Below are 11,291 nucleotides of genomic sequence, written 5' to 3'. Positions count from 1 at the left end.
AATGTGTTAGACTTGAGTTCAAAAATTAACTTTTCAAATTAGAATAAAGAATGACTAGAAAACTCATTTTAAAAACATATATCTGAATACCTACAATAATAACTTTATATGCCTTATCTATGACTTATTGTTTTTAAATATAGTGAGCTGATTACAAGGGCAATAATCCTGATTCTACATTACTGATATTATACACATTCAGGCTAACTTCAGTCCTCTACTAAACTAGTCAAACTTTCAGCACTTGTTTCCTATTCCACTACCTCCAAACTAATGGTGTATCTTAGCTTCAGCTGGGATGCAGTTTGGTGGGCCTAAGAAGAGTTCAGGATATGGAAGCAGAAGATTTGGATTTGAGTACAAAATTATTATATGTCTTTGTTGTGTGACTATGAACAAGTCACTTTGTTATTTTAGTTCTCTCAGCTATGAACTGGAGATAAATAATAATATCTTCTCTAGGTATTTCACAGGATTGTGATGAGGAAAGCACTTTGTAAATGTCTGAATTTCAAAAAGTCCTAAATAAGCATGTGCCAATCTGTTTAGTTTTCTGTCTTACAGACTGAGTGAAATTGGAAAAGAGTCAACATTTTGATATAAAGTAATTGGGGCAGGTGTACTTGAGGATTAAATTTTATATTAAGAAAGAATGTGCATGCAGCCCAATAGACTTATCGCTTCAGTCTTCCATAGAAAACACACAGGTGGGAAATATACAGAGACTTCTCCAATGTCCAGATTAGCAAAAACTAGAATGCTTTACACAAAAGCTTCTTTATAAAATACTACATTCCCAGGAAGATGAAAATTCTATGAAATTTGAGACTCTGTCTCATACCTTTGATGACCTCACAGACTATTCCAGTGTTCTATAATGTTAGATGATCAACAAATAGTTGATTAATTAATCACCTATCACCAAATATCAAATGATCTCATATGTCTTTCTGCCCCAACAGGTAAAGGGAAATGTATTCAGAAAACTGGACCCAGGTAACAGAATTTGTCCTGATTGGTTTCCCTGGTAGCTGGGGCCTGCAGCTCATACTATTCTTGGGTCTTCTGGTGACATATGTAGTGACAATCATGGGGAACTTGCTCATCATTGTACTTAGCTGGTCTGACCACCGCTTACAAACCCAGATGTATTTCTTCCTGAGAAATCTGTCCCTTCTGGAGCTGGGGTGGGTCTCTGTTGTGGTCCCCAAAATGCTGGTCAGCCTCCTCACCAAAGACTATTCTATTTCCTTTGCTGCCTGCATCATGCAGTCCTACTTCTATTTCCTCCTAGCCACCACCGACTATTTCCTCTTGGCTGTCATGTCCCTGGATCGCTACCTAGCCATCTGTCGTCCATTACACTATGAGACCCTGATGAGTGGTCCCATCTGTGTTAGGTTAGTGATAGCCTCTTGGATTTCTGGCTTCCTTTGGGTCCTCTCTCCTACCATCTTGATGGCTAATCTCCATTTCTGTAGCTCCAATGTCATTGATCACTTCTTTTGTGACAGCTGGCCACTTATGCAACTCTCCTGTGGGGATACCCAACTTCTCAAGTTAGTGGCCTTTATACTTTCCACAACTGTTCTTCTGGGTTCCTTGGCACTAACTGCTATCTCCTATGTCTACATCTTTCTTACTGTCTTCCGGGCTCCAACAGCTGCAGAAAAGAGGAAAGCATTTTCCACTTGTGCTTCACATCTCACCGTGGTTGTCATTGCCTATGGAGGCTCCATCTTCCTCTATATTCGCACATCTGAAACCCAGTCTTTGTTCCTTAAGAAAGGGGCCTCCGCCCTGGTATGTATCATTACTCCACTTCTGAATCCATTCATCTTTAGTCTCCGTAATGATAAGGTAAAACAGGCCCTAGGAGATGCCCTGAAATGGCACAGGAACATAGGCACCAGAAAACTATGAGGAATCTGGGACAGAGTGTGACCATCTCTTTGTAGCTTGGGAGACAAAAGTCCCAAGTAATAGACTAACATTATCTCCTGGAATTAAAGAATAATCTTAATCTTTAAGCCTTGAAAAAAGCCTTTATCCATAAGCTGAAAATAGATCTTTAATGACTTGTGTGTTTTTAGCAACAAAGAAGGCAAACACCTAACTGTAAACTGGAAGAATGGCATTATGGTCTAGTAGAAAGAGGACAAGCTTCAAAAGACTTCCAATCCAATAAATGCTATTTTTATGGCATAAAGTCCAATAAGTTTCCATCTGTGAAACTGTCATCTGGGGCCAGGGGGAGAGGGCCACACATTCCTTCCAGAACTACTACTTTAATTCTGAAATTCTGATATCAAAATTACATGTAGAGACATAATTAGAAATTGTGGTAAAGAAAGTGGAAAATCTAGGCCTGTGTTGTCTATATGTCATGCAGATAAATTTTTGTGAGTGATGAGAAGGAAACACCAAAAATTAGGGAATTTCCATGCACTGGATTTCATCCTGCTGTGATTAAAAACTGTTTGTTCCATTATAGTTATGGATCTAAGTATATAAAAAATAATATTAATATGCATATATCTAGAATAGAGTTGGCAGCCTTTTACAGGGCACGCCTAACAATCTGTGTTCCTCAGCTATTCCATCTCTGAGAAGAAAAGAATGGCTTGCTGATGGTTATATAACATCTTCAAATTGGAAGAAAGGTACCATGGGGTAGCAGAAAGAACCCTAAGTATGGAACAAAGAACCTTTGACAACTATAACCTATGTGACCATGGCCATTTAATCTTTCTGAGTCTCAGTCTCCAATCATCAAATAAGTATAATATTTTCTTTACTGCCCACTTCTAAGATTGTCATAGAGATCAAATGAAATAGTGTATATAAAGTGCTTTGCAAAATACTAAAGCACCATATAAATGCTGACTATTTTTATTGTCCATGGTATGTGACCCTTTAAAGGAGAAAGACTGTTTTATTTTATTCACCTAATTCCTAACATTTTACCTTGTACGGTAGGTGCATATAGGGACCTAATGGATATTTAATAGTTTTTCATCTTGTTATTATTCATTAATAAACATTTATTTAATTGAATTAAAGTTTAAAAAATCAAAGTAATTTTTGGATCAATGGTAAATTGATGTTTCCCAAATACAGAGTAGAATGAATGGTTTTGCACTGCAAGCAGCATAGAAAACTGGCCTGATTTCACATAAGCTTTCTGAGTCATTATCTCCTCCAGGACCAATAACTGTTGGTATCCACAGGTTCTCTCAGATGACAGCTAGCTGCATATTGCTTGAGAAACAAGCATGGCAAGGCATTGTCATGATTTCTATAGGAATAATAAGCAAATTGAGCAAAATAGTTTCCTCTTTCACCAATCCTTCTTCTAAAGAATTCTCACAATTTCTGTGCTCTTGAGGAACCAAATATATGGAAAGAAAAAAAAAACTTAGTTAATTTAGGTATGCTTTTACACCCTATCTTTAGATTTCCACCATTCTTGAAGCACATCAAAGTGATACATATGATCCTGAAAATTCACTGCTCCTGACCCAAATGACTGTCATCCTTAGATTCTCAGTACTGTTATGGGGATAATTTGAGAAAAGGTGTGTGGGATAAGGGAATTAGAAAGAAAGTTGTCAAAGACTTGCTAAGTGAGTAATCTAGGTTACAGGTAGGCTGGGATTAAGGAGATTCAGAATATAATAGGGCTGAAGTCAGGAGTATAACACAGAAGGGAAACAGAGATCTTCAGGGAGAGGAGAAATTAAACTAGACAGACAAAACAGCAGGCTTTACAGACTGGAACTTAGACTCAAACACAGGCTGAGGGAAATAGACTATACTGAAATTAACAACAGGCTTAGTTAATTTCACAGGAAGGGACTTGTTTTGAAGTTACACCTTCCTCCAAGATGGATACCCAGCTTCCCTTCAAGCCCAGCGTATGTTGGTTCTTTCCCTCTTCTTCCCTCTCTTGATAACTAACAGACAAATTATACTAATAGGTCTGTTGAAACACGAAAAGGTTTATTATCTTTAAAGGATGGTTTGTCAGGAAAGTGGATCAAAGGAAAGCCCTAACAGTTGTCTCAGGAACCTCAGATGGGGGAAGGGAGGCAAAGATGGAGTCTGAGTAAGGACCAGCCTTTAACTCAGCTTACAAAATAAATGATGACTGACTAGTTTCTCTATATCTAATATTGTCAAATAACAATTAACCCTTCACAGATTTTGAACTCCTCTCTAATTACTCTCCTTATTAACTCCACAGACATATAAGGTAAGGGAGGGAAGGTAAAAATAATATTGGGGAAGGAAGATATAAAGGGTTTATCCAAAATAATAATTTCTTAAGTAAATATATCAAAGCTAGGCTAAATTTCAATACTACAGCTAGGTAATCAGGCAGCTCGGCTGATCAGACAACCTCCCTCCACGGGAGACCCTAATCAACTGTCTTTTTCTCAAGATTCCAAAACCCTAACTGATTTAGAACTCAGCCAAAGCTAGAAAAAACTATATGACCCCCACTCTCTATATTACCCAGACCTCTTTCTACCAGTATGTAAGATATAATTTTATAATCAAATAGTGAAACATCACTAATCATGGATTCAGAAAACCTGAGTTCAAGTTCTGCCTCTATTTCTTGCTAGCTAAGTGATCTTTAACAAGTCACTTAATCTCTGAGTCTGAATGTTTATGTCTAAAATAAGGACAATAATCACATTATCTTCTTCACTTACTTGTTGTAAGTTTCAAATGAGATAAAAAGAAAGTGCAATGTAAACATGAATCATGATTACTGTGAGAACTAGTTGTCAAAAAGTGATCTGTCTTCTGCTCTTTCCAAATATATGCCATTTTGGACTGAATTTTGAACTGGTTCAAGGCAAAAACTGTCACATGACTCAATATTTATTGTAAGATACCACTCTCTCCAAATGAACTAGCTCACATTATACAAAAAATAAGGGCATAAGAGGTAATGTGGTCTATTGTCCTTGGAATTCACTGATTATATTGGAATGTACCCATACTACTTAGTGAAGGCTTTCCAACACCAATGCCAATATTATGTAGATTTTTGTTGCTACTACAATGCTACTACTACAACAATTGCTGCTGCTGCTGCTGCTACTACTACGACAACGATGACGACTACTACTACTACTACTACTACTACTACTATTGCTCCATCTTCATTAAAGTTCCTCAAAAGTCTCATTTCCAAGGTGTTCTGAAAGGGCATGAGACTTCTATATAGCTTTCTTTACATTGATAATCATGAGGAGGCTTATATCATTCAGCTGACTACTATTTTGAATTCTTGTTGTCTTCTTGTCTATATGAATTGTGACCAAAAAGCCTAGTGAATAGCCTTTCTGAGAAATAGGAAATTGGGAATATGTGATATTAATTCTGCAATTTCTTAGGCTCATAGAATTGCAGTCATCCATGAAATATAACCTGAACAATGAAATGAACAGTCACCCAAGTAGGAGCCTGCCATGAGATGATTGGGAGATGACAGCATAGGCGTTCCAATGTGATATGGCTGGTAGCAAGAAGGCCTTGATATGCTCAATGAATTGACAAAAAAAGATTTATGTGAAGCAAACCTCCAAAGGAAATGTTTGGGTTACCTGTGAGTTGACTAGGCATTATCTTAAACCTACTGACAGAAGAGTAGTAGGACTCCAGGAAGGAAAAGGAGAAAACGATAAAATCCATGGTCGTGTGTGGTGGGTGTAATGGTGCTCAGAATGAACACATTTCTCATAACTTTCATAAAGGTGCCGTAAGTAACACCAAAAATAGGAGTTCCTACATAGGGGAGAGTAGAAAAAGAACACTGCTACTTGTATAAGGTTTCTGGATTAAACTGTTTAAAACAGATCCATATATAAGCCTGGAGTGGAAAATGTGCTAAGTCAATTGTGACTCTTCCAATATGCTCCACCAGGAAGATCTTCAGCAGGCCCAGTAAATATCATTTTTAGCAAGAATGTGTCTATTTCTGGTCAAATGAATGGATCTTAGTCTCTGTGCAGTGGACAATGAAATGACCATTAGTAACAGCAACTGGAATGAGGGTTGTCCTCTTCTTTTTCAACTTTATTATCTGGAGATTTATTTTACAAAAGGTCTCATTTTCCCTTAATGCTGTGTGGCAATTCTACATAATCATAAAGAGCTGAGCAAGAACTTCTAGAAAAGAGGAAAAGCTACATGGTTTTGACAAAGTAGCTTCAGGGAAATGACAGTAATGAAGGAAGTGAAATTCCTGCAATAGGCAACCAATTTACCCTTCAATGAGTGACAAAATAATCTTCTTTAATCTTGACTCTAGTATTCCAACTCCCGGTCCTTCTGAACTAAATTGCCATGAATAGACTGACAACCACAAGAAGAGTGGCAGCAGCTCTCCAACCTCAAAAATACCACTCCTGTTTTCAACCCAGGCCTCATTGCTATCATTCAGTACAGCAACTACTGTAGGGAAGGGGTCAGCCATTCTGACCAAATGCCAAACAACTGCCCCATTCCACGTAGGAAAACCACCTTAGCTGAAATATCAAGGAACCATGAGGGAGAAATAAAAGACAGCATGTGCCAGCTAAATCAAACCCCTTCCCCACTACCAGCACTTAGACCATCATTTCCCTTACACCTGGAGGAAAATAACCTAGTGCCCTGAACTCATGAGCTTTAGTTACTTCCAAACTATGACACACAAAGCAGACAGGACAGCCTGGCTAAAGAATCAAGGCATCCCGAGGGACAGACAGGAGGCAGCACGTGTCAGGCAATTTAAACCAACTCCCTCACTTAGTCCATAATCTCACCTCAGATTATCATGGAAATAAACCAGAGCCTTGGGCCTAACAGGGTTGGGAATAGTATTGCTGTCAGCCCTGTGCCCTCAACCATCATCTTGGGAAGCAACCCTTGTAGAGGTGCACCCTCGTCACTGCTCCTGTAGGTGCTACAGCCTCAGCTACTGAAGACCCAGAAAAGATAGTTTTGTTGCTGTGTTAAATGTTTCAACATCAGGACCTGATGTGAATTTATCAGTGAAAATGGTGTTAAAGAATAAGTATTACCACATGATTTGCTGCTGCACCCTTAAAGATCATAGAACCATTAAATAAAATAAAAAATAAAAACAGTGAAATTGTGCATTGGCTAAAGGAGTGGGTTGGGAGGAGGGGAGAGAAAGAACATGAATCATGTAACCATGGAAAATTTTTTTAATTAATCAATTAAATAAAATTTTTAAAAGACCATAGAACCTTTACATCTGACTTGCAGTTGTAACCTTCCATGAGTGTTGTCTCCTCATTAGATGAGGAGTTGCTTAAGATCAGGATCTGTCTTATTTTTCAATTTACATCCCAAGTGCTTAGTACAGTACTTTGTACATAGCAAGCACTTACTTAATAAAATGCTTTACTCATTCATTCATTCATCCTACATTCTATTGCCAAAGCAATTTTACTTAAGTACATAACTGACTCAACCAACTCCAATGGCTTCCTACTGCCTCTAGGATAAAATTCTAACTCCTTTGTTTCTTTTAGAGCCCTACATGGCCTTACCTCAATTTCATTTCAGCCTCATTGTATATTTCTCCCCTTGTTACATTTTATGATCAAACTAAATTCTGGTCTTCTTCCTGTTTCTTATATACAATATTCTACTGGCCAGCCTCTATAGTAGGGATGCACTGCTTCCTTGCCTCTGTGTCATACAGTCTCTCTCTTCCTTTAAGATGTAACTTGGAGCACCATCTCCTACTTAATTTGTTTCCAGGTCTTTCCAACTACTAGAGTCTGCCCTTCCAACCTTCCTTTTATTAAAGTACTTTTTATATAGTTGTATTCATTGCCGTTGTTCAGTTATTTCAGTCATCTCTAACTCTTTGTAACTCTATTTGGGGTTTTCTTGGGGTGGTATATCATTTCCTGCTCCAATATTGATATTCATTAAAGTTATATTTATCACACATATGTATTTCGTATACATATGTAACATGCAATTGTTTTCTCCACTATTACAATGTAAGTGCATTGCCAATAGAATTTTTTTTCATTCTTTCTACTTGTATCTCTAGTACTTGTTTATATAATACCCTTTATAGAGTAGACATTAAATATTTGTTGACTGATGAATGATTGATTCCTAAAACATGTCTGTCTGTATCACTCCCTTCACAAGATAGCTGTGAATTGGCTCTCCACTGCTGCTGAATAATTGCCACTGGAGATTAAGTGTAAACTCTCCAAACTTGGCAATTGAAGTCCTTCACAAACTGGTTCTAGTTCACCTTTCTTAACTTGATATTAATCTCTTTCATATGTTCTACATTATTAATATAATCATTCTCTGCCTCTGTCTTAGTAAAGGCTCTCTTCCATATGTTATAAAAAGTGAGTAAATAATCTGAGTGGGTCAACGAGGCAATTTGGGTGTGAGGAAGTATAAAAAGGGATATTAGGTGATTTATAAGGTGATTGGAGGAGGAATGAAGGTATGGGAAGGTATATAGGAGATAAAGGAAATGGAGTATGTAGGAGAGGGCAGCTCAAACAGGTTTATTCCTAGAGGCTTGAGACAGAGAACACAGGGAGGAAATTAGGGCCAGTAAGAAATGTTTAGGTTTTTGCTGGTGGGTTTCTCTTGTTAGTTTCTAATGTCTCTTGAGGGAGGAGTCGAAAGGGCCCCTCACTATCAGTCAAACTGATGGCTGTAAGAAGTCTCAGGTAGGTATTTCCTGCCAAGATGGATGCCCCCAGTTCTCTCAAGAAATAAAAGAAAATGATTCCTTCCCTCTTTAGCCCTTGCCACAATTTTCAATACAATGATTCACCAGATGCTTTGAATACGTAACAAGGGGATTTATTAATACCAGGGTCAGTCAGAAGGGGAGAAGGGTTTAGGGTTTTCTAACTGCTGCTAGGGAAAGGGGTGATGGTGGGAGAAGGGTCGCAGGAGAGGTTTAGACTGAGAGAGCTTGCTCTCCCAGTTGGGAGATTTGACTGCCTTTTAAATAAAGTCCTTTTCAAATCACTAAAACTAGTTGTAACTTATTTGAGGATACTCTACTTTTCTATAGAAACTAAACCCACAATGTTCAATCACCAAGCCCTCCCTTCCACCCAAGGCCCAAAGGAAATTCAGGGGAAGGGAAGGGAATGTAGATGGAGAGATCAGGGAGAGGTCCTGAGAAATGAGATAGGTTTAAATTTCCCCAAGTCAAGATAAGCATAGGCCAAAGCGGAAGCAAAGCCAAGCCAAAAGGCTACAGCTAACAGGTTAAGCCAAAGCAAAAGCCTCCAGCCACAGCAAAAGCCAGAAGGCAAAAGCCCCATCAGTTGGCACTTCACTTCTGTTTATAGTTTCAAGTTCCAACTGACTTTCTGAAGATTCTAAGATGTTTAACTGACTTTTTGTGACTGTTAGAAATTATAGAAAGAAAATGTTTCTGTTAGCCACCTTGCATTACACATATACATAATTCTCTTCTTTCTTATCCAAATCTCAGAGAATTTCTAGATTCCCTCAAGGTTCATGTTAAATGATTTCTCCTATGAAAAATATTTTCTGAACTTCCAGATTGTTTGTACCTTCTCACACTTCAGATATATGTGTGTATGCATATACATACGCATAGACATATGTATGCATATGTATATATATATATATATATATATATATATATATATATATAGAGAGAGAGAGAGAGAGAGAGAGAGAGAGAGAGAGAGAGAGAGAGAGAGATTTGACACTGTCCTTTCTCTCTGAACAATGTAAGGTCCTCAAAGGCAGAGACCACTTCTCATTTTTCTTCGTACTTCATCTACACAACATAATGCTCTGTATGGAATATTATTTAGTCAATCTTGTCAAATTAGACTGAATTGATCAGAAATAATGGGAAACAAGACAATTGTAACAGGGGAGACTGGATGATAAGGACTGAATCTGGAAAGTATGAGTGCTCTGTGTGCTAACCACCCACATTACGGCTTTGAGGATTCTGCTTCTTTATGTTTATAATTACAAATAATGGAGAGTTCCTGTGACTGATTCAGAGAAAAGGCAAATATTCTGTGACTGTTGCTTATCTGCTGACTGTGTGGTGAAGAAGTCTTTTAATTAGCCACTCACCTAGAAATGAACAGCCAAGACGGAAGGTAAAGGTTTTAAAAAATAAAATAAAATAAAATTGCAAACAAATGAATGACAATCATAGAACTCTAGTTTATCTTAGAGCTTGAAACTTGACTTCTGTTTTCTAAGAATTTTCAAACCCTTCTAAAATGTAAAGAGGATCAAAGAAAGTCAGAAATTAGAGCAAGAAAGCTAAAGGAATAAGTAAATCAGAAGTTAGTTCAAAATATAAAATAGTAAAGGAGAAAAAAAACTTCCAATATACCTCTGTCAATCTTAAGCAACAGATGATAAAGCATAAGAAAAATAGAAGAGAGAGAAGCAATAATTCAGAGGAGGCAATGTCTAAGAAGTGAGAAAACAATAAGAACTCATTTATTCAAGATGTCTATACCTAAATGTACAAAAGTTGAATAACAATTATAGACTAGGACTCCTACCAAATGGAGATGAATTTTATAACACCAATTTTCATCACTAATATTTAATAGCATTGGAATATGACAAGAATATGGCTGTCAATTTATTTAACTCATTCAAAAAGAATATATAAGATAAAAAGAATGAGACTAAGAAGCTATGTCTATATTTAGAAAATGAACATTTCAATGGGATGACATTGTCAAATTTATATGAAGAATAGTGAGTTCATATAAACTTAGAGGAAGGTTGTTAGCAACATGCCCCAAGAATCTGTCCTTGACTGCAAGGTGCTCTACATTTCTACAAACGACTTGTAAGAAAGGGTCAACAGTGTAATATAACAGCCACATAAGCTTATGCTATGCAGCATTTATAACGGTATAGGTCCCAGGACTAGGTAATTGATAATATCTCCAACAGCAATCATACCGTTTTTAGACTACTTCTGGAGAATCATGTTCAGTTCAGGGCACTACATTTTAGGAATGTAAAGTTGGAAGACCTTATACCCCCTGAAACTACATTAACCAAACTCCCTTTTGCCATACCCATAATTGCTTAAGCTTTGCATATTGTATGTGAGTTTTCCCAGGCTGTATTTAATTTGGGTTTGCATGGTCACACCTTCTTCTTGGCACAGGAAGTATGTGGTGAGCAGTGCTGGGGAGGTAGCGGTTTATGGCCACATAGGGTGAGTAGGTACTGTTTCCCTGCAT

General features: G+C 37.5%; 1 protein-coding gene across 1 annotated transcript; it reads left to right on the top strand.

Annotated features, from left to right (window-relative positions):
• The first annotated feature begins 972 nt into the window (after positions 1–972).
• Positions 973–1,923, top strand: LOC123239776 (olfactory receptor 6T1-like). The gene has a single exon (XM_044667072.1). The coding sequence runs from the start codon at positions 973–975 to the stop codon at positions 1,921–1,923; it is 951 nt and encodes a 316-aa protein (XP_044523007.1).
• The last annotated feature ends 9,368 nt before the right edge of the window (positions 1,924–11,291 follow it).

Source organism: Gracilinanus agilis, chromosome 3 (genome assembly GCF_016433145.1).
Source record: "Gracilinanus agilis isolate LMUSP501 chromosome 3, AgileGrace, whole genome shotgun sequence".
In the NCBI taxonomy this organism is placed as follows: Eukaryota; Metazoa; Chordata; class Mammalia; order Didelphimorphia; family Didelphidae; genus Gracilinanus; species Gracilinanus agilis.
Note: the sequence above shows the minus strand (reverse complement) of the source record. Positions and strands in the feature narration are given on the sequence as shown.

Excerpts from the sequence above, each read along its gene's own strand:
- LOC123239776 (XM_044667072.1), top strand. The coding sequence starts at position 973 with ATGTATTCAGAAAACTGGACCCAGGTAACAGAATTTGTCCTGATTGGT.